Source organism: Rhinopithecus roxellana, chromosome 14 (assembly GCF_007565055.1).
Source record: "Rhinopithecus roxellana isolate Shanxi Qingling chromosome 14, ASM756505v1, whole genome shotgun sequence".
NCBI classification, from domain to species: domain Eukaryota; kingdom Metazoa; phylum Chordata; class Mammalia; order Primates; family Cercopithecidae; genus Rhinopithecus; species Rhinopithecus roxellana.
Genome location: NC_044562.1, coordinates 27,264,423 through 27,288,225, shown reverse-complemented (window position 1 = coordinate 27,288,225; position 23,803 = coordinate 27,264,423). Strand labels below are relative to the sequence as shown.

Sequence of the window (23,803 nt, the reverse complement as noted above, 5' to 3'; positions counted from 1 at the left end):
GGATTATTATAGTTTGAGGTCTTCCATTTAAATCTTTAATCCATCTTGCAAGGGCTTCGTGACTAAAACACCAAAAGCAATAGCAACAAAAGCAAAAATAGACAAATGGGATATAATTAAACTAAAGAGCTTCTGCACAGCAAAAGAAACTACCATCAGAGTGAACAGGCAACCTACAGAATGGGAGAAAATTTTTGCAATCTACTCATCTGACAAAGGGCTAATATCCAGAATCTACAAAAACCTTAAACAAAATTACAATAAAAAAAAGAAACAACCACATCAAAAAGTGGGTGAAGGATATGAACAGACACTTCTCAAAAGAAGGCATTTAAGCAATGATTTTATTATTTATTTATCTATGTATACTTTTATTTTAGATACAGGGAGTACATTTGTAAGTTCCAGCCAACAGACACATGAAAAAATGCTCACCATCACTGGCCATCAGAGAAATGCAAATCAAAACACAATGAGATACCATCTCACACCAGTTAGAATGGCGATCATAAAAAAGGCAGGAAACAGCAGGTGCTGGAGAGGATGTGGAGAAATAGGAACACTTTTACACTGTTGGTGGACTGTAAACTAGGGCAACCATTGTGGAAGACAGTGTGGTGATTCCTCAAGGATCTAGAACTAGAAATACCAGTTAACCCAGCCATCCCATTACTGGGTATATACCCAAAGGATTATAAATCATGCTGCTGTATAGACACATGCACACATATATTTATTGCAGCACTATTCACAATAGCAAAGACTTGGAACCAACCCAAATGCCCATAAATGATAGACTGGATTAAGAAAATGTGGCACATATACACCATGGAATACTGTGCAACCATAAAAAGGATGAGTTCATGTCCTTTGTAGGGACATAGATGAAGCTGGAAATCATCTTTCTGAGCAAACTATCACAAGGACAGAAAACCAAACACCACATGTTCTCACTCATGGGTGGGAATTGAACAATGAGAACACGTGGACACAGGGTGGGGAACATCACACACTGGGGCCTGATGTGGGGTAGGGGGAGAGGGGAGGGATAGCATTAGGAGATATACCTAATGTAAATGACGAGTTAATGGGTACAGCACACCAACATGGCCCATGTATACATATGTAACAAACCTGCACTTTGTGCACATGTACTCTAGAACTTAAAGTATGATAATAAAAAAAGAAACAAAAAAAATCATTAATCCATCTTGAGTTAATTTTTGTATATGGTGAAAGGTAAGAGTCCAGTTTTATTCTTCCGCCTGCAAGCAACCATCTTAAATGCTCCTCCACCTCCACCCCATCACCACTACCCCCCTAAACTCCTGCTCTCAACTTTAGAGAAAATAGAGGCAGCAGAAATGAACTCCCTCAACTTCAGGCTTTCCTCTTCCACCTGCAAATGTATCTGCATTCTTCCCCACTTCCCTTCTTTAAATAGAAAAGATTTAAAAGACTCACTTCTTCCTGGATAAAGCCAGTACTTCTATATGTACACTGCATCCTATTCATTTCCTTCCTGCTTTGCAAGGACTTGCTTGCTTCCATCCATTGACCCCCTTTCTTATAACACCTCTGTTAGTCCTCTGGGGCTGCCATAACAAAGATACCACAAACTGGGTAGTTTATGAAAACAGAAATTTTACTGTCACAGATCTGGAGGCTGGAAGCCTGAAATCAAATGTCTGCAGCATGGATTTCTTCTGGGTGCTCTGGGAGAATCTGCTCCATGCCTCTCTCGCATCCTCTGGTGATGTCTGACAGTCCTCTCCATCCCTTGCCTTGCAGCTGCTGCCCTTCACTCTTACCCTCTGTCCTCACATGACATTCTCACCTCATGTGTCTGTATCACTTCTCTTTTTATAAAGACACCAGTCACATTGGATTAAGGGCCCATCACACTCCAATATGACCTCATCCTAATTTACATTTTAATTATAGCACATCCACAAAGACCCAATTACCAAGTAAAGTCACATTCACAGGTATCAAGGATTAACACTTGAACATACTTTTTTGGGGTTACAAAATTCAAAACACAAATTTTCCCATGCTATCAACGTATTCCCCTCAGCCCACGAACATGGTTAAAGCTCTCCAATTTTATGAAAATAAATACCCTGTTTCCCGAGCCATCTGTGACTTTTAAACAAATATCTTTGGCCAGACATCACTTCCTAACTTCAGATTTATTTATCTGGCCACCTATTAGACAACTCCCCTTGAAGGTCTTAGGGTCACTTCACCACCTGTGTAGGTCATGCACAAAAAGGCGTTACCTTCTCCACGCCTACTCCTCCTCCTGTATTCCCTGTCTTGAGGGGTAGAATCACCGCCAGCCCATTACCCAGGAGAGAATCCTGGAAATTATCCTAGATTCCTCTCTGTCCTAACCTTGCACAAACATCTGTCAACAAGACCTATCAGCAGTTTACCTTTAAATACCTCCCAAATCCCTTCCCCTGCTCCATGGTGCTGCTCTGAGCCCTTTCCATCTTTCCTTAAACTACTGCAAGAGCTTCTTAAATTAGAATCCCTGCCTTCAGTCAATTCCTTTCAAACGGTTCTCCACAATGATTTTAGATACCATATCAAAGACAATTGTGTCCTGTAGACCAACAAGTACAATGCTCACTTAGAAGCTTTGACACTTACTCTATGTTTGTTATTTTTGTAAATTACTGTAAGGTTTAGGAGGAAAAAATCCAAGGAGAGTATGAAGGTCTGCCTTTGGGGCAGCAGGACAGGAAAAGAGCTAGTCAGATTTCATCTTACCAGGCATCAAAGCTTGCCTGTTGCTTTAGGAGAGTACTTAAACTCTCTGAGCATGAGATGATATCACCATATTGTTGAGTTGCTGTATTTTTGGATAATATATAAAGTTCCTTTCATAATGCTGGAGAGGCCATACTTGTAAAAGCTCAGTAAAACGTAACTATTGTAATTACAGAGGTTTTTTTTTTTTTTTTCTTTGAGTTGGAGTCTCGCTCTGTCGCCCAGGCTGGAGGGCAGTGGCGTGATCTAGGCTCACTGCAAGCTCTGCCTCCCAGGTTCACGCCATTCTCCTGCCTCAGCCTCCCGAGTAGCTGTGACTACAGGTGCCCACCACCACACCTGGCTAATTTTTTGTATTTTTAGTAGAGATGAGATTTCACCATGTTAGCCAGGAAGGTCTCGATCTCCTGAGCTCATGATCCACCTGCCTCGGCCTCCCAAAGTGCTGTGATTACAGGCATGAGTCACCATGCCCAGCCTAGTTATTTTTAAATTAACAATCTAAATTGTCAGTCTTCTACTTAGAGCTCTTCAGTGGAATCTTTTCTTCTTTAGAATAAGATACAAATGTGTCAACCTGACACCAGTTGTCTACCTGACAGAATGATGGTGGAAGTGATCTGATGGAGATATTTGGCTATCCCTTTATTGTACGCTGTAAGCAGAGAATAGATCTGAGCAAAAAGAAGAAATAGAGCATATAAAAAGTCCATGCTTTAGACAAATCACACGTGTAACTAGAATTTTAGAAAATTATAGTAGACACATGGAGAAATATAGTAGACACAATACAGCACAAGGCATTGTGTCACTGGGTCCTGGCTACCTTTCCAAGCCCATCTTTCCTTGCTTCTCCATGATCTCACCCAAAGGCAGTTCTCAAAGTATGTTAAGCTCTTGCCATAAAAAACTCACTTCCCCTCAACCCAATCAAGTCAAGCTTCTACTCCTGGATATTTTTCTTTTCACCTTTCAGACCTAAACCAGTGTTCCCTCTTCCAAACCTTCCTGAATCACACTACCCAGGTCTGACTCAGGAGACCCTTCTCTTTGTCCAACCCTCTCCAGGTGAGATATCTACTTACTCAGGTCTTCCTGATTCTGCTATGTGCTCCTTGAAGCAAAAAAGACCCATTCATGGACAACCCATTATGGGACTCTAAAGGTTCACGTTAATTAGAAACCTGAGGTGTTGAAATCCAGGAAGAAGCCATTTACCTTATAGGGCTGAAATCAGTGCATGAACCTGCAAAGCAGTAGACAGGGCTGAAGAATGACTAGCTATCAAGGATAGATGGTTAAGTTCTCCAAGTATCTCCATCAGATCACTTCCACCATCATTCTGTCAGGTAGACAACTGGTGTTATATTTATCAACAAGATTCAAATGCAGCTTAAACATCCCTTTCTCCCATCACCATTGCTTCCCTTCACCCCCATCTGCTCTTACACAGTTGAGCTGGAGCTGTCAACACTGTGAGGATTGAGCAACTACAACCAGCAGGCAATCTTTTAAAAACTGGCTCAGTATTATATTTATATTATGTTAGAAGAGTAAGCAAAGATCCATAATGCCTTATAAAACTTAGAAAGCCAGTTTCTCTTATGAGCTTAAAATAATGTGAGCAGTGGTCTAGAGGTCTAATAGAGAGTAACAGTAAGCAAGTATTTAAGAATTCACTGAGGGCATATTCCAACTGAAACATGGTGTTGTGGAGCGATTACTAAACGGAAAAGTAGGAAGCCTGAATTGCATTCCTGATTCCACCATTATTAGCTGAGTCGGAACTATTAGACAATCATTTGACTTTTCTGTTGCTTAATATTCTTGCTGTAAACTGAGAATCATATTCATGAGTTACCTTCCTAATGAAGATATTGGGAAGGGCAATGTAATGTATGTGAAAATTCCTTGAAATTCTAAGGTGTTATACAGACCATCACAGATACATAATACTACTCCTCAAACTCTTTGATATTTACAATTAAATAAAAAGTCTACAAATATAGAAATAGATACGGAGATATTTTCTCACTATCAATGTTCAAGTTGACTTTTTCTTTTTAATATTAAGTTTGAGAGTAAAAACAAAAGAAAAAAGGAAAATAAGTTAGGTGAGATAAGAAGCTAAAACAAAATAAAACAATCTCCCCCCAAAGTACTTGAATTTTGCAAAGGAAAACCAGATTTAAGAAATTTAGTGTTTATTAATATTCCCTTTATTGTACACTGTAAGCAGAGAATAGATCTGAGCAAAAAGAAGAAATGGAGCACATAAAAAGTCCTATGCTTTAGACAAATCACACATGTAACTAGAATTTTAGAAAATTATAGTAGACACATGGAGAAATGAGACAGTTATGTAGTAATTGACATTAGTAATAATTCTTTTTCTAAAAATTTTTTGTGGCCAGGTGCAGTGGCTATGCCTGTAATGCCAGCATTTTGAGAGGCAAGGCAGGTGGATCACTTGTAGTCAGGAGTTCAAGACCAGCCCAGCCAACATGGTAAAACCCCATCTCTACTAAAAATAGAAAAATTAGCCATGCGTGGTGACAGGAGACTGTAGTCCCAGCTACTTGGGAGGCTGACACAGGAGAATCACTTAAACCTGGGAGGCAGAGGTTGCAGTGAGCTGGGATCATGGCACTGCACAATCTGGGAGACAGAGCAAGACTCCTTCTCAAGAAAAAAAAAAGAAAAAAGAAAAAGCAGGTTTGTTTGTTGTTGTTGTTGTTTAATTTACTGTACTTGAATGATCATGAAAAGGTATACTTAGTATACTCATAGGTATACTTGGCTAAAGACTGGAAGAGAGTATACAAAACTGAAAATGTCTCTCATGTTGGTAGAATAACATACTGTTAAGCTTTCTCTAAAATTGGACTCTTGTCTTAATTTTTAATTGGAATGAAATTAAATTGATAGAACTTTTTTAAGAAAAGAAATATTACTACTATCAAATATATATCGTAACTTCAGCTGCCAACTAAAGAAGTGTTGCCAAACACAAATTTCTGTAAGTCCTTTTTAAAAAAATACATGCCCTCTGAATTATAATTGCCATATAACTTTGTTCATCCATAAATAGTTCTTGGGATCTTGAAGACTTGACTTTATTAAGTACTCTTATTTATTGTCAGTATAATCATATTTACATCACAATTTTCTTGGCAAGTTCTTTATTTCTAATACAAAAGTTAACTAAACTTTAGCTTTTATCATATAATCATACAAACTGTATTTTGAATTCATCCATAGATTAGAGCTTCTTGAATGTAGGAATTGTGATTTGTTTTGTCTATCTCCCAAATACCTGGGATGTAGAGTAAATGCAGTGAATTCTATAATGTCCTAAATGCCTTCTGTATTTTTTTCTCCAATTGTAATGGACCATCTCTTTTACATTATCAGAAATCCATAAAGATTAAAACAAAAATTACAGAATTTCAGTATTTAAATCAATTGCAGCTGAAAACAAGTAAATCTGTTATGTTTAAGGTGTAAAGAACTATTCATGTGCTGCATAATAATCAAGCATACATGGTAAGCAACAATTTAATTCCATTCAATAAACATATCAGACAGGTTGATAGTGAACAAAACAAAGTTGGAAACACAAGAATGACCAATACACCGTCCTTATCTTCCAAAAACTTAAACTATGGAAGAAATAGACAAATCTAAAGCAGTTATGAAACTGTTCCTATGGGTAAGTCTGGTGTTCCAGATCTCCTGGTATGGTGACTAAAAAGGACCATTCTCACTTTCCTTTTGATATCCAGTTTCTTATACTGCAAAGAGCCATACTGCTTAATGACAAGAAGTACAACATTTGACCAGGTTCCTCTCCTCCAAATACTTCTGGGAATTCCTAAGAAAAGAGTGTGTCTTCCCTAAACCTCACTCTGTCGTCTCAACCAGTTGACTTTAAATGGCTGTTGCGCACAGCGCTGCTTGCCCTCTGGAGATTAGCCTTCCTCTGGCAGTGTCCTCATGCATTGTATCATCTCTCCCCAACTTGGGCATGGATCCTTCCCTGAATTCCTTAGGATGATGGTTAAGGCTGACTAAGGCTTTTTAAAGGGTTGGGGATAACTGAAAGGGACTGTGTTATAATTCATTCAGGCTAATAAAACAGACTACCATAAACTGGGTGGCTTATGAACAACAGAAGTTTATTTATCACAGTTCTGGAGGCTGGGAAGTCTCAGATCAAGGCGCTGGCAGATTTAGTGTCTAAGGAGAGCCTGCTTCCTGTTTCATAGATGGCACCTTCTCACTGTGTCCTCAGATGGCAGAGAAGAAGCAGCAAATTCTCTTGGGACTCTTATTGACAGGACGCTAATCCCATTCATGAGGGCTTCACCTTCCCGACCTCATCTAATCCTAATTATCTTCCAAAGACCCCACCTTATAACACCATTACCCTGAGGATTAGGATTTCAACATAAAAATTTGGGGCCAGGGTGGGGAGGGGACACAAACATTCAGACCATAGCAGACTGCAAAACAGAAAACCCAAGCCTAGGCATAAGCTGCAGACTCTCCCAGATCCTTCTCCGCCTTTCCCTACCTGGCTCTCTCTCTCTCTGCAGGGGATTGGTGTATGGGGCACAAGCTTGACTCCTATGCCCTCTGGTTCTAACTGGGTTCAGTCCATGGGAGCCCCAGCAGGAGTTGGGAGATGAGAGGAAAATTAGACCAGGACATTTGTCCCCTAGATCCCTCCCTTTGAGGTTTCCTCTGGATGTCTGCATCCCTTCTTCAGAGGTCACTGTCAGAACCACTCGTTCTACACAGCTCTTTATTTCCAGGTTTCAGTAAGCTCACCCTACCCACTCCATAGCTGCCCAACTATCCTCAGGTTTCTACATCATCCTTTGTGATTTCCCTCCACCACTTCACATTTGTAAATAGTCTCTTATTAAAAATCCTTCTCTAAATTTCCAATTCAAGTATAGCGGCTGTTTTCTGTTGGGAGCCTGACTCAGCCATGATTGCCTGAGAGGACAGCAGCTCTCCCAGACCCACATTTTTCTACTGGGGCCCTCAGCCTGCCCCCTTTGTTTCTGCAAGTAGTTTCCTTCCCGTGAGTAGGCCTCTACTCTTCCAAGCCAGAAAGCAGGAGTTGGTTTCCTACAACTAAATATAATCTGCAAACATAAAACTCTACCTACAAATTGAGCTTTTGACATGCTTATATAAAGCTACTTAGCTTCTCATCATTTCATGTGCATCTACGTGTAGTCTACCCTCCATCTCAGAGTCAAATGTTTGCTTTTCCTTTACACAACCAAGAGACCCACTAGTGTGCTTGCAAAGGGGAAAAGGGTAAAGCTTGCCCCAAAGAAGAATTTAAACTTGGAGCTCAAGTAGAAGAGAAAAAGCAACAGTTTTTCTCATTTTGACCCATCAAAGTTGAGCAAAGAGATCTTGGGGCCTGTCCTCGGCAAAGCACCCAGTTACACACAGCTGGATAATTAGTAAGAATGGATCATCCCAGTAAGCCTGGAACAATCTGTAGAAGTATTGAGGAGCATTGCAGCTTCCCAGGCAAATGCCAGGGACAAGCATGGAGCAGCTTCCAGACCTCCAACAAAGAGTCGCTCACCTGTAAAAATGCAGCTGGGCCACTAAGAGTGAGCATTACCCCCCTACCAAACTTTGGGGGATCAGCTTAGGAAGAGGATAATGAGAGTAGACATATGTTCCTTCACCCATGAGTTTCTTTCTTCTTTCTTTTCTTTTCTTTTCTTTTCTTTTCTTTTCTTTTCTTTTCTTTTCTTTTCTTTTCTTTTCTTTTCTTTTCTTTTCTTTTCTTTCTTTCTTTCTTTCTTTCTTTCTTTCTTTCTTTCTTTCCTTTCTTCCTTCCTTCCTTCCTTCCTCCCTCCCTCCCTCCCTCCCTCCCTCCCTCCCTCCTTCCTTCTTTCCTTCCTTCCTTCCTTCCTTCCTTTCTTTCTTTTTCCCTTTCTTTTCTTTTTTTTCGAGATGGATTTTCACAGTGTCATCCAGGCTGGAGTGCAGTGGCATGATCTCGGCTAATTGCAACTTCTGCCTCCTGGGTTCAAGCAATTCTCGTGCCTCAGCCTCCCAAGTAGTTGGGATTACAGTGTCTACCACCACTCCCAGCCAATTTTTGTACTTTTTTAGTAGAAACAAGGTTTCACTATGTTGACCAGGTTGGTCTTGAATTCCTTACCTCAAGTGATCTGCCTGCCTCAGCCTCCCAAAGTGCTGGGATTACAGGCTCACCTATGAGTTTCTTAACTGGCCCTTGAGATTGAGACTCTCTCAATCTGTTTTTAGGAAAGAAAGAATTGCCCCACTGTGCCTCATCTCAGACCTTCTGGACCCTATCAACTAGGGTTTCCCAGAAGGCTCTGCCTGCGGACCCTTCTGACTAGAGAATCGGTGGGGGGGGGGGGGGGGGCAGCCCCTGTCTGATCTCCTGGCTCCTTTAATTTGATAATCTAACAAGTGGCATCATGTAAAAATGAACTGGCATGCCCTTTGCCACTGTATCTAACCAATAAATTTCCACTTATCCTTAGAGATTCAGCCGCAGGGCCACTTCCTCTGAAAAGTGCTCCAACATCAGGCAGAGTCATACCCTCTCTTTGGTTCTTATACTAACTTTTGCTTACATGTTATTTGTGTTCCAACTCTTTCCTGAGTTATCCAGCTCATTCCTCTGCCCTGGGGTCTTTCAACAACAGAAACTGTGTTTTATTCACGGTTATAGTCCCACTGTTCTACTTGCACAATAGGAGCTTGGTTAGTATCCAATGCATTAAGCAATTAATTAGGACATAACAACCACTGCCCATCTCCCTCAACTCTGCAAGCAGTGAAAAGAGTCAGGATTTGTGGGGATTATTTTTGAGACTCGGCAGCTCTATGTATGTTCAGCGGCATGGAATGGGGGATGCCAGGCAAGCAGAATGGAAAGGCAATTAAGCTTTCAGCTCCATGCTTTACACTCTCCCAAATGCCACAGGATCACATGAGCCTGGGGAACAAGATGTAGCCACACCTCTTGGGAAAGAGCTCAAGCATTCCTCATTTTTGCATGGTGGGGCTTTGTAGGCCTCCAGTTGGGAAAATGATGGGATCATAACACAATACCAACCAACTTGGCATGACTCATCCTCCTAATTCCACCCGTCTTCCTCATGCACCATGGCTGGAACTCCTGCCTTTCTATATCTCACCATCTGGCTTGAGAGCGGGTAGTCAGGTTTGTTGGGCGATAAGGCTAAGCTGTGTCCATACTTCCTGTCTCAGGTGGGCAGTGGTGAACAGCCCTGACCACTGCTTCAAGCCCCAGAAAACTTATCTAATCAGGTGTGGCCACAGTTGCAATGCAGCCAGAGGCCTCTCCCGGAGCTCCTGCTTTGTCAGCTTTCCTGGCATTTGTCTTCGTGGATTCTGAGTTCAGTAGTCTGAATGTTCTCTCTTTTTCTCCCTCTCTCTCTCTCTCTTTCTCTCTCTTTCTTTGTTTTTAATGTGCAGATTACTAAACAGCCAGGGCTAATAGCCACTTTTCTAAGCAATAAAGCAACTGGCTATTTCCCTTTTCTGTTCCAATCCTTCCAGTGGTGAATCCCACAAATCACCACCTTGTATCCTCTGCTACAGTCAAAATGATCAGAAATATGGCTTTTGAGTGACTTGTTAGGCCAGCTGCCTTTCACTCCTTTCCTAAGACTTCGTGCCAATCTAACCTTGGGGCAATCTGTGCACCTCTGGTCATACAATTATCTCCCTGCTCAGAAGATCATGTAGGAACAGTATAAGAAAATCGCTTTTCATCTATTTATTTATTCATTTATTCAACAGGCATGTTCTGAGTACCTGTAATGGGTCAGACATGGTGCTAGGCATGTGGGACGCCATGGTCAGCAATTCCAAAGTGGGGTCTATGGAAAAAGGAGAACTAGCTCATATCACTGGCATCTGGTGAGAAGTCCTGTACCCAGCTTTGTTTTCTTCCTTTTCTCTCATGCATCATCTACCACTGACTTAAAGCTCCATGAGCACTTATCTGAGGCTGAGGCTGGCCATGTGGAACTTTTTGCACAAATACTGCCAGTCTTCACTTACTGTGCCCACCATGTTTGACATCAGCTTTCCTTATCCATGAATGACTTAACACCAAGACTTATTCCATCAGAATGGTTGAGGCTCAGGTAAATAGATTTCCTTCTTATAGATACTTTGGTTCTGGTCCTGTGTATTAATTTTAATTCTTAATTATGTAGTTTTCAGATAGATTCTTCCATGCCATATTCAGATAAAAGGCATTAATGAATCCATCTCCTTCTCCATTTAAGACTTCCTAAACTTACAGCCATGAGCCAGTGATCTTGTCTCTTACTCTGGTTCTATACACCAGCACTAATGAAGATCCCTTCTAACCTAGCATGTTTCCCAAGCATCCAAGTGTGTATGAAAATACATTTCCAGACTGGGCTAAATCAAAAGCATAAAACAATATGCTTGTTTCTGTCACAGATGTGAAATGTATGATATCTATTCCTAGAAAAATTGCTGCCAAGGAATGGCTCAGCAGCTGACAATGGCACATCCACAATTTAATATTTGAGTTTTAATTTTCAGCTTTTACTTTTAATTTTTCCAATGAAATCAAATAACTACATGGACAAGGGGGAACCCCCTACATAAAATCAGGTTCAAGTTCCGTTGAATGTCAAAAGGTCAAAGTTCTTAAGGCTACTTGTCCCAGCAAATGAGGGTAGGAACTCTGACTGAAAGAAATCAGATGGCATTTCCCCAGAGATTTATTAGATATTTTAAGAGTCTGGAGAAAAAAGATTTACAGGGACTTTCAACATGAGAAGTAATAGCAGAGAAATAGATTTTAAAGACATGCAGAAACAAGACAAGGACACAAAGAAATATATCAAAATAAGATATAAGCCATTCATGGCAAGTTCTGATATCAGGAGACAGAAAGGAAAACTGATCATGTAAAATGAGTTTCTCTTGTGTAATCTGAATCCCGGCAGCATTCCTCTCATGTATTGGGAGTGAATGATTTTTTAAAATGCCTGTTTGCAACTTGAGTTTGGCATGAGGATAGACTGATATAATTAAGTGGGTATTGCAAGCAGCATTTGGAGAGGCAAATAAAACAAACAGGTTCTGCCACATGGTTGCATAGAAGACAAAGTCTTTTTTTTTTTTTTTTTTTTTTTTTTTTTGCCATTTCTGGCTATATGTAATGTTGGCCCAGCTGCTTAACAGCTTTGGCCTCAGTGCATTTTTCTATAAATTGATGTTAGTAATGCCCACCTTATGGGACATTGTGAGGATTAAACAAGACAACAAAAGTAAGTGTGCTGTAAAGATTATCTTCCTCTCCTCTTAAATTATTTTTGGAATAATCATCAGAAGAAGAGCAACACGTTTGATCAGAAAGATGAGTGTGTGAACTAAAAACAACTAAAGCATTTTACAACTTTGGAAAACGTTACCTACTGCATTTCAAGTTTTTGATATTGTTAAACTATGAACTCACATGCGTTCAATCAGCTGACCAGTGGAAATTTCCTGTGCTGTGGAATGTTCCACAGCAACGATCCCCAGCAGGGCAGCTTCTGGTCCCAGGTGGCTATTGCACACTTGAAATGTGGCTAGTGCAACTTAGGAACTAATTTTGTTATTTTGTGTACTTTCATTTGCTTTAAATTTAAATAGAGATACATGGCTAGTAGCTTCTAATTGGACAGCACCCTTTTAGATCTTCCTGACTGTAAGGTTCTGTCACACTAGTCTTGAGGAAGCAGAAGAGCATGAGTTTAAACACCTTGGGCACTGAGATTGCACTAGGTTCAAATCCTAGCTCTGCCACTGAGTCATTCATGTAAGTTCCTTAAGCCTCAGTTTTTTCATGTGTACGAGAGAAATGGTAATGACATCACTTGCTGCATGTGACATGTGGAGAGCAATAAATAAATTAATACAAGTAAGAGCTTCAAAAGGTATTATGATTATTCCTTCTAAAATAACAGTCCTCACACTTTATTGAAACTGTGCATTTACTCCTCTGCCTTCTCTACTAGGCTACAAGCACTGCTATAACACAAGTGCCAATCACCATGCCTGGCACATTTGGACTCTCATTAAATACATTCAGGAAGAAGGGAGGGAGGGAGAGAAGAAAGGATCAGGAGAGGGAGGGAAGGAGAAGTAAGAAAGGAAGAATGAATGAAGTAGGCAGTAATATCTTTCATGTAGAACAAAGTAGGCTGCTAAAATAAAATAAAATATGGGAGTTTTAAATACAAATTTCAGTGGAGATGACTTAGAGATGAAGATGGAGCCTGGTACTCCAGGGAAAACATATCTGTAAGTGACAGTAAAGGGGCTGGATAACTCTGAGAGAACCAAAGGAAGATGAAGGAAGCTAAACTGAAGGGTTTTTCTAGATGCTACACTGATAAAAACATAAACTTCAATCCTTAAAAGTGTGTTCAACAAGCTTCTTCAAGAGAATACAACTGTGGGTTGTGTAACCTTATTTGTCTACAGTATATTCTCATAGAAAGGTTCCACTAGAAGTGAAGTACATGTATATTGGGCTCCCCATTGCCAAGTTTTCATTTATACTACATTCACCAGTTCCCCCAAAAAAGCAGTAGTGGGCAAGTTTTCATAACTGTTTATTCATTATAAATAGTAAATATTTACTGCACTTTTTACATGAAAGACATTTTTACAACACATTGTTGTTGGTTGAGGCTGCAACACAAAGATAGTACTTCTCTTGTTCCATCACCCTCTAAGACCAATGCATGAACTAAACTCGGTACTATGTCTAGTCTCACTAACTCGCTACATCATAGTTCTTAACTCTAAAAGGAATGTATTTGTGCCTACCTCATTCATGGTTCCAAGAATAGAAAGAAATAAATAACACTGCCTTCCACCTTCTTGTTTCTCTCAACAATTCAAAAAACAAATTTATTGACATTCTAAAATGTCACCACACAAACGTATGTAAACCTCAGTTCCTATAATCTTTTAATATTGGATATCAATGTATAATTTAAAAGTACATGAGAGCCATGTGAACATTTCTGTTCTTGCCCTGCCTTTCATAGAAAAGAGAAGAATGTAAACGTAATCGGTTTAAAAGCGTAATTATCTGATCTGGTCTCTAATCAAAGGAGCAACACGGGTGTTGGTTGTCCAGCAAATGGCAAACATCACTGCACTCTATAACTATGAATTATGGGCTGTGAAAATAAAAGCACCTGCAAAAATATAGTTCTGATTTTGTTTATATCGCCTTGGGCATTGCCAAAGCATCCATGAGGTACACAGTATTGCACACCGATAAGCAGATATGTGAATGCATGTCACTTTCTCTCCACCATGCCCTTCCTCCAACCCAGGTGGGCTACCAAATAAATGTGAACTGGAAAAACGTCACACACCTCTCCCCACACCGGAAAAGGAAACAAGTCCTTCTTCCTGGTAGCCCGTATACTGTTAGCAAGACGTATCCGGGACATTTATTGACAACTAGATTACAAATGAGGATACAGTAACAAATAATTTATTTAGGAGGTCCTTTACAGCTAGTCTAGCTTCCTAAAAAATGGTGGCAGTTTTTTTACATCAATTTCCAGTGTGTAAGAGTCAATGATTCCTCCATTCTTGCTTTATGAAGTGAGCAGTTTTAAAGTTGTACAAGTATCAGCATCGAACATCAACATGTTAAGCTTTAGAGTATTCTATTATATTTTAGAATAGCCTGCTTGCCCAAACCAGTCCAGGTAAATCTCAATACACACACGCACACACACACACGTGCACGCACACAAGCAAATGGAATGTTCTAGCTCCTCCATGATCAGCACTAAAGAACTGGGATATTTTGATATGTAACCATGTGAAACCATTGCCTTAAAATGTTGCATTTGTCCTTTATTGCTCCAGGTCTTCTTCTTCTCCACTGCTTTTGTCAAACATGTTCAAAAGAATTTGAAACCAACTATTGGAGGAAGAAAATCAATTGCTCTCCTTTGTCTCCTATTGGGACTCCCCCACCCCAAACAAAAGGGTAATTTTTTTTGTTTGTTTTCTGAGCAGACTCTTCACGTCTAGACTGCGAAGACCAGAAACAGGGCCAGTTTTAGCTCCAAGTGGACAGTTCACTTATGCGATATCTGGCTTGAGATAATGAAAGGCACCTGTAAGGAAACACACGCAGCTTCTTAGGTCATGCTGGGACAATTCACAGTCAGGGGCAAGATCAGCTACAGGCTGACAATGTCATATTTAATACTGTGGTATCAAAGGCTTGAGACTAATATTTTTATTCCTGAGACAAGTTTGACACAACTCTGTGTCCCTGGGATTATCCCCCATATGATCCTGGAGCTGACCTCATTAAGAACATGTGTTTCTAATGTCAGGGATTATTTCATTTTGGCCAACCCTTATGTTTTACCTAGTGGCAATCAGGTTTCATGTCTCAACAATTAATAATCGCAAGATGTTGTTGACATCGGTTAAGAAAATAATTACACAAGGAAGCCCTTGCTGGAACAGTCAGCTGGTTTTGAAAAAAAAAAAAAAAAAAAAATCGATACCGGCATGTAAGGCTTAATCATGCCTCTAATTGACCTTTCTTAAGCAAGAGTTGAGTTTATCTCCCTTCCAGGAGTAATTGCCCCCTAAAAAGTCCAAGGCTTACTTTGTCCATATTGCCCATATTGGTAGCCTGTGACAGGGTCCATACTGTAGCCTGTGGTGCTATAGGTGGGTGGACAGTAGGACTGAGATGTTGGCAGACTGTCCAAGCTCTTCATATGGTCTAGTCTCTGACTGCAGCTGGCCGACACCGTGGTGGTAGGTTCCAGACCCCCGGTGAGAGGGGAGAGCGCGTAATCAGTCTGGGGCTGATGAGGTACCCCACCATGGTTGGTCAGGAGTCCCATTACCTAAAAAAACAGCCAGATTGGGAAGAAGTTAAAATGCAGAGAGAACCAGATTGCAGCCTACAGCTGAAAGAATAACTTGACGGTTCAGTTTTTATTTCTTTAGAAATCTGTTAAAGAGCTGTCCTGGAGACTATGACCCCAATTCTAAGTGGCAGAGATATTACATCATGCCCGACGATAACATCTGACTGCAGTTTCAGAAGAAGGAAAGGAGGAGGGAGAAGAAGGGAGAAGGGGGGAAAAGGAAAAGAAGGAAGGAGAAGAGGAAAGCGAGAAATTACACCATGTCTCCAGTGATAAAATCAGACTGGAATTTCAAAGAAGGGAAAAGAAGGATGAAAAAGGGAGAAATTGTATCTGTTCATACAGAAAAATGTCTATTCATACATTATATCTGGAAGTTTCACATGTGGTTTTTAAACAGTCATTTGCTTATATTTTAAACGATAAATTAATCCAAATCAAGTTATTTTTCATGTACTTTGAGATCTCTGTGCCTTTTTTTTTTTAAATAGTGTTCCCTCTCAAGAAAGCCCCTTTCCTTATCTTGGCCATCCTTTGGTAATTAGAAATATTTACTCCCCTCCTGATGGTCCCTGGTACTTTACTTACCCCTTCCACTGTATATTCATTAGTTCAGTCACCTGCTTTGACTGGTGAGAGCTTTGAGAGGAGCAACCTACTCATCTTTATATCCCAGCACCTAAAGCAGTGAGTGCTTGACACATATTAAGTGCCGAATGAATGAAATGTAAATGATTCTCCAAGTAAAAGCCTCCATTACCTACTATTTTATTTCTGCTCTAAAACACCATTTCATATATATACAGTGTTAAAAAGAAAGACAAGCCTGAAATGCAAACATGTTCTTTAAAAGTTCAGTTTTGTAAATAACCTGGAGAGTAAGACAACTTGGAAAAAAAAATATCCTGTGAAAGAACAACTTTCAGATCAACATGGTGAAGTGTTTCACAAACTCAAGATCCCTGACCCTTACAGCACCTCGTGGTGAAAGTAAGTGGATAATTAATTTTGCAGCTGGAAAACTGCCACACGAGAGAGGAAGTGATTTTTCTAAACTGTGTACCCTTCTGTGGCAGGGTTCAAAAGCAATTGCAAAAGAAATCTAACACCAGGTGAAGAGCCCCCCTAAGACACATCTACTTACAAAGTATTTAAATGCAGTATCCAACAATTCCACAACATTTCCACAACAGTCCTGTCTTATTTTTGGAAGTTTGAAGCCTATAGAGACTAAAGTGTGCAAATAAGAGAAAGAGGAGAGGGCAGAAATGACAACCAAGCCCTTACTATAAGCCCTCCTGCTAACTGCAAAATAGCTCTCATAATTCAGGCAATAGAACCCTGGATCTAGGAGTTCCAGCAAGGCAGGAATCTGAGAGGCAGGTCAGGCACGGGGCAGGTCTAGTTTTGCTTCCCAGAAAGAATGTCAAGTCAGATTCCAAAAACAAGGATCCCATCATTTCCTTTGGGAAGGGTTTGCGTAATCCTTATGATTAAGCCAAATCTTCTTGAACTAAAGCTCTGAGCTGATCCATCTTCAGTTAGCCCTAAAAGACAGAGAAAAAGAGATCCACCTTCTGTGGGTTATCAGTTATCCACTCTTCCTCCATTTGAACAGATCATTTGGATGGATGTCCCTGCCTTCCCCAGAAATCCTGTTTTTCATTTTGCTGTCTCTCTTTCATTTGAGTTATTGTCTATGCACACACATGGGACGGTGGGCCCGTGTGGGCAAAGCAACACAGTAATGCCCACATTTTGAAAGACATCCCAGGGATCTAAACTTTTTTGAGATATGTGGTAAAACATCTTTTTTTTTTACAATTTTTTTAAATGTTATATTCTTAAAAAAAAAACAAACAAACATCATTTGTGGCAGAGCTTCGTTTTGTTTTAATGGGGATTTGGAGAAAGTGAAAGTCAAAAAATAAAGTAAGCATCAATAGGACTGACAATTCCAGGAAGATGGAAAATCACCAGAATGTGGGCTCTTTCAGGGCCCTAGCCAGCATGGTTTATAGCAAGTTAATTTCTTCATTTCTCTATTTTAAAAAACTTGAACATAACTAAGAATGGATTTAAATTAGTTCCTGGATATGTTTTTCATCTACGTGGGTTCTTTTTGCGTTTCTTTGAGCTTTACAGATGATTTCACAGGGTATACCTGGAAAATTCATGAATTTCAATTGATACACTAATTTATTAATTATGAAAATTCAGCCCAAATTAGACATCTCTTTTAGAAGGAAAGATTCTTTAAGTTAGAGGTTGTTTGGTGCCGGTCACACTCCTTTCAGATCAGGAGTACATTTTTGTGTGAGATCCTGACGGGTGAGATTGGACATGAACATAAAAACATTTTAAAATGTGATTTTTTTAACGAAAGGGAATACATTGCACAGGCCAAATATTTTACCAGGAATAAGTTGTGTTAAGGAAAATTCAAAAACTTAGAAAAAGCAATTTTGTAACTATATTAGTTCAGAGAGGAAAGATATCCAGTGGCACTTAATAAAAGGAAAATAAACTTTAAATTAATAGTGTCCTTCATGAAGATGCTTACTTGAAATTCAGTCAATGGTATGTCGCTTTCAGGGAGAAATGGAATGCTCTATCTACAGTTATACTTGATGAGCTCAGAGCAGAATTTTATTCAAAACATGCACACTTTCCCATGAGCTATATGTACATTTTTGTGATAAACTTTTTAAAAAATCCCCTGCCATACATTTTTTGTTTGCATAACTTTGAAGGCAGCAATAACTAATTATAGGGGACGGGGGAACCCAAGAAAGTCCTGAAAGAGAAGAAACAAGTCCTTCCTATAAGCAAAAATCAGCTTATGATGTTGTTCATGAGGCAGCTTTTGGCAGTCACTGCATTAGAAAATTCCTTAGGACAGGATTTAACTCTAAGACCTTGAAGTATATCTATTGAAGGATGGAGAAGATACCCTGTCTGCAGGGCCATATTAGGGCAATAGAAAGATAGTTCCTCAAAGATTCCAGGGCTGAGTAGCTTTAAGACATCCCAAAACATGACTCAAATAGGAAGGAACCTACAGGGTCTTCCTGTGTGTCACTATTGTCACACACACTATGGTCACATATTATCATCATAATCTCAAGAATCTTATAAGGATGGGGAATACCGCACTAACATTTTCCTACATTTGGCCTGAAACTGAGATTAATAAATAACTATAATGTGATTTATTTCAATATTTCACACTGAGAAAACTTGAGAAATATACACCATTTTACAAACCTACTGTTTTACATTTTTTTTAAATTATGTGTTGGCAGGGGAAGTGAGGACATCAATAGAAAATGCATTACTCTCCCCTCACATAATTTAAAACCTCAAATCTCTGTAGAAGGTTCCGTTACACTTTCATGTACGTTTCTTTAAAAGCTACTTTGTGTTTCACGTGGTTCAAGGGAAGCTATGGAAAGTTCTTTCTATGCACAAACAAGTTGGTAAATGAACTTCTTAGAACTTATCCAATATGGTTATGGATTGCCTTCCAGTCACATTTTCTTTTTAAGAATAATGTCAGAATTTCTTTTATGCATGCTTTTCCTAAAAATCCCTTCGAATTTGTAATTCAAAGCCTAAAATAAAACCTTCATTTGTTGTAAAGTGGATTTTTTTGCCCTCCCCTTAAACCATTAGTAAGCTATTTCTCCTACAGGGCTGGCATTTTGTACCTGATTTTTTTGTTGTTGTTTTAATTTAGGGTATTAGAGAAGCTCGGTTGCCTGGTTTTGACAAACAATTTCAAAGAAAAAGAAACAAATTCAAGGTTACTCAGTTCTGTCTCCTGAACACTGATCACACTCATTGAATGCCAGGCAAATTCAGGAGACGCAATGACCAGAAAGAGTTTTTCTTTAATAAAGATCTCTGTTCCGTCTCGCTAGAAAAGGAAGTAAGGAGAACTCTTTCTTTTTACTTTTAGTTGTGAACCATCAAAAACAAAATCTATTAAGCAGATTTCTAAATTGTTACCTCCAAAATGTGTCCCACATACTGTTCCTAAACTGTTTTTTGAACAGCCTTTAAAAACAAATTCAAAGCTTCCGAATTTATGTCTACATTTCTTCTACCAGCTCCTCCATCTTTTGCATTATTAGAGAGACATTTTCTGAAGATCTCTTTAAACTCATTCTCAAGTTTCAGAATTCCAAATAGGTTGTTTATATCTTGATTGGAAGATTATATGGTTCAGGAAAAACTAAGTCTTTACAATTGCTCCATGCCATATTTCTCTTGAATTAATTTTCCTATTGTAAGATTAAATAAAAGAGATAAAAACTGTGGGCCAAATTAAGATTTACCTTTAAAACTATGTCTGGAAAATATTTGTCTTGGCACAAGCATTATGGTTTTCCCATCCGTTGAAAGTGCCTGAAGCTTATCAGAAATCTAAAATGATTTAGTAAATTATGGTGCACATCCAGGCGCTTCTTTTTTCTTTAGTAGGAATTCTTGGTTCACGTCTTTATTTTCTTTCTTGTTCTTAAGAAATCAGATGTTCTGATTTAACATTTAACATACACATTTAGTTTGATTTTTTTTTAATGTTGTGAATTACAGCTTTGTATGACATAGAGTTTTTTCAGCCTTCCATCCTTTCCTCCAAAAATCTACTGACTATATTTTTTATTTAGATATAATTTATTTTCAGAACCAAACAAAAATGTTCAAATATTTATCCAAATTTTTTTTTTTTTTTTTTTTTTTTTTTTTACCAATATGGGTGTTACTGGAGTCATCTAATGGTTGCATTTCAGTAACTGTATCTTTGAGGTTAAAAACCTAAATTTAAAGAGCAGAGACCTTCCTAAAATGTTGTCCTCAGATTCAAATGCCTTAGGAATTATCCTGCAGTTGATTAGCATGTAAATAATTAGATTTGGGGTCCTGTCTGTTTGAAAGCTGCAAGAGGGAAGTTGCCTGAAGGCAGAAGTTTCTCTTAAGGTTTGTGTGGTGACCTTCTCACCCATCCTGAGAGTTAGGGAAAGGCCAAGACTGACCTTTACCTAACCAGATAGAAAACCTGTGCATGTAAAATGCCCAGCTAAGTATGTCTTTATCTGTTTTATTTTAATCCTTAGCCTACGTTTTACAAGTAGCTGTGCTTAGTGCATGATGAAAAAGTATGAGTGCCAGGCAAGTGTGCTTCATATGCAGCATACATTTCCAAGTTTTCATTGTAAAGAGTACAGTAAGTATTGTCTCAGTTAAACTCTAAGGGATTATGTATGTTTCATCTCCAGCCCTGTGACCAATCACAGAAATAGCTTATTTTTTATCAATTATTTTGAATACCTATTGCTCAATAGAGCTAAGCGTTAAATTTAATAGCAATATTCTTTAGGGACTGATGACTAAAATATAAATCTAGACAGAGAATTAGCACAGAAATGAGTTGCATAACCATAGATACTTGTTCTTAACTAGGCAGATGTTCTTCTAATTTAACATTTTATATGCACATTTAGTTGTTTTATAAAAAAACATTGTGAATTATGATTTTGTATGATATAAAGGGTTTTTCAGCCTTCTAGTCTTCCCTCTAAAGTGTATATATATATAACTTCTAGTTTACTTCTAGCCAGTGATGAATAACCATATCATGTCCATCTATTATCAATAAAGCCCAGTAAGAAAAAGTTCATTCCACCTAAATGAAAAAGCATGCCAGTTAATACCACTGGTATTTGACTATGTTAGACCCACCATGGGCATAATAAAATTCTCATATGTTTTAATTCATTTACGCATGCCTGCATTTAATATGCTTTGTGACCATGTCTACAATTAATATGATTTATGGGAAAAGAACATGTGCAATATCGGGGGAGTATAGCAAATACTTTTTTCTTCTATGAATGAAAAATATAACAAAACGGCTCAAGGAAAATTGTTGGCCCTTAGCATATTAAGAGGGACTGACGGAGCCCTGAGTAAACTTGGGAGAGTTAATGATATCCTCTTATCTGACCCTGACACATTTGCAACATGTAATTTACAGAAGCTCTGTCCAGGGAATCTTGACAAATGCTCCTGAGGATGTCAGGGCAATGTTCCATTCTAATGTAAAACAGATGTGGGTCAGATACCCTCATTCATCACTTAACACAGAGAGCCTCAAACTCTTTCTGGGAGGAATGACATTACCTGCTGTTAACTCTTCTCATTTCAGGAAATTTCTCACAACCACAGTAGCCCTCTAAAGCGTGTGTGCTCAAACCTATCACCGTTTCAAAATCCAGTCTGAGAACATGACTGTGGAAAAATCAAACGTGTATCTTGGTTTCATTTCATGACTACTCTAGGATACTTTTGCTAAATATTAATTGACCCTTTGAGACTTGGGATTCTAAATATAGAAAGAGAAAAGCTCTATGTTTGGGCATCTCACAATACTTCAGTGATATGGCATTCAAAATTTTCTCTCTAATTGCCTGTAAACCAAACTTCCATGTAAGGAAATGCAGAGCTGATTCACCATAATAACCATTCATAAATGCAAATCTTGCTGACCTTTAACTTCACAGTCCCATTTGAGACTCACAGATCACTTATAATAAACTAGAAACACTGCCTTTTAGCAAAAAGAGCTTTAACTCTGCCTCTCCCAAGCAGAGGAATGTTGGTCTATATATGCTATATTCCCATTTCCCTAAAAGTTTTCCCTCCACCTACCACTCTAACAACATGTAGGGCAGACATTCTGATCTGCTAAAAGAAGAAAATGGTTGTCCAGCTCAACAAAGAAATGTCTTCTTTCTTCCAAACTATGTATGATGTAAGCAAATATTTCTGTGGCTGCCCAAAGTCAATAGCATAATATTCCATCTATGAAATGTCTGAAGACTACAGAAAAGAAACTTCCCTACCCTTCTCTTCATGTGAAGGAAGGTACATCCTTAAGATAAAGAAAAGAACTAACTGAAAATACCTGGTGATACTGATTTACCTGTGATACTGATGAGTAGATGTCAGGAAACATATTTCTGTTAATCATGGGGAAGTGGAGAACAGGCTTGCAAAAGTCTAAGAATGAGCATACTCTTTAGAAAACACTTTCTGGTCTGTTTCATAGGCTCTGTGGTAAGGCAGAATAAGCATTCATTTAAAATTCATGGAATTTGGCCAGATGTGGTGGCTCATGCCTGTAATCTCAGCACTTTGGGAGGCTGAGGCCAGAGGATTGCTTGAGCCCGGGAGTTCAAGACCAATGTAGTCAATACAGCAAAACTCTGTCTCTACCAAAAAAAAAAAAAAAAAAAAAAAATTAGCTGGGTGTGGTGGCATGCACCTGTAGTCCCAGCTACTGGGGGGCTAAGGTAAGAGAATCACCTGAGCCCAGGAAGTCAAGGCTGCAATGAGCTGTGTTTGCACCACTGTACTCCAGCCTGGGTGACAGAGTGACACTCTATCTCAAAAAAATATTAAATTTAATCAAATTAATGGAATTTGTACCAACTCTACAAATGTGAGACAACATCTGAGAACACAGTCTTCCAAAAGCTAGAAACTACTACACCATTAAGCTAAAATTGTATTTACCTTAATTCTCTCCCATACCTAACTCCAGGGATGCTGAACCAATAATGATGCTGTGCTCTCTTTTCTACCTTACGATTTGTACTTATGGTCATAATCTGGGCAGTGGTTATGTCTCCTACTGCACATGCAGTTTGGTGTAGACTGGCAACATACAGAACCTACTTCCATCTACAGAAACTAATTCTGTTCCTGCAGATCCTAGCAAAATAAAATCTTTGTAATCTAGTGATTTTAAAAAATGCTCGCAAAATCACTTAGATTGCCCCTTATGTTCCAAAACCTTTTTTTTTTTTTTGAGATGGAGTCTCTTTCTGTCGCCCAGGCTGGAAGGCAGTGGCACCATCTCGGGTCACTGCAAACTCCGCCTCCCGGGTTCACACCATTCTCCTGCCTCAGCCTCCCAAGTAGCTGGGACTACAGGCGCCTGCCACCACGCCCGGCTA

At 39.1% G+C, this 23,803-nt stretch overlaps 1 protein-coding gene across 4 annotated transcripts in view; it reads right to left on the bottom strand.

Moving 5' to 3' along the window:
- Positions 1-13,449: 13,449 nt before the first annotated feature.
- PAX3 (paired box 3) overlaps positions 13,450-23,803 on the bottom strand; it is a 99,633-nt gene continuing 89,279 nt past the window's right edge. For 2 of the 4 annotated variants that reach the window (XM_010355443.2, XM_010355444.2), the window contains exons 8-9: positions 15,509-15,755; positions 13,450-15,002 (exon numbers count right to left, since the gene is read on the bottom strand). In XM_010355443.2, coding sequence (XP_010353745.1) covers positions 14,968-15,002; positions 15,509-15,755 — 282 coding nt within the window. In that variant the 3' untranslated portion in view covers positions 13,450-14,967. The remainder of the gene's footprint in view (positions 15,003-15,508; positions 15,756-23,803) is intronic. The other 2 variants (XM_010355442.2, XM_010355446.2) reach the window with 2 other exon arrangements.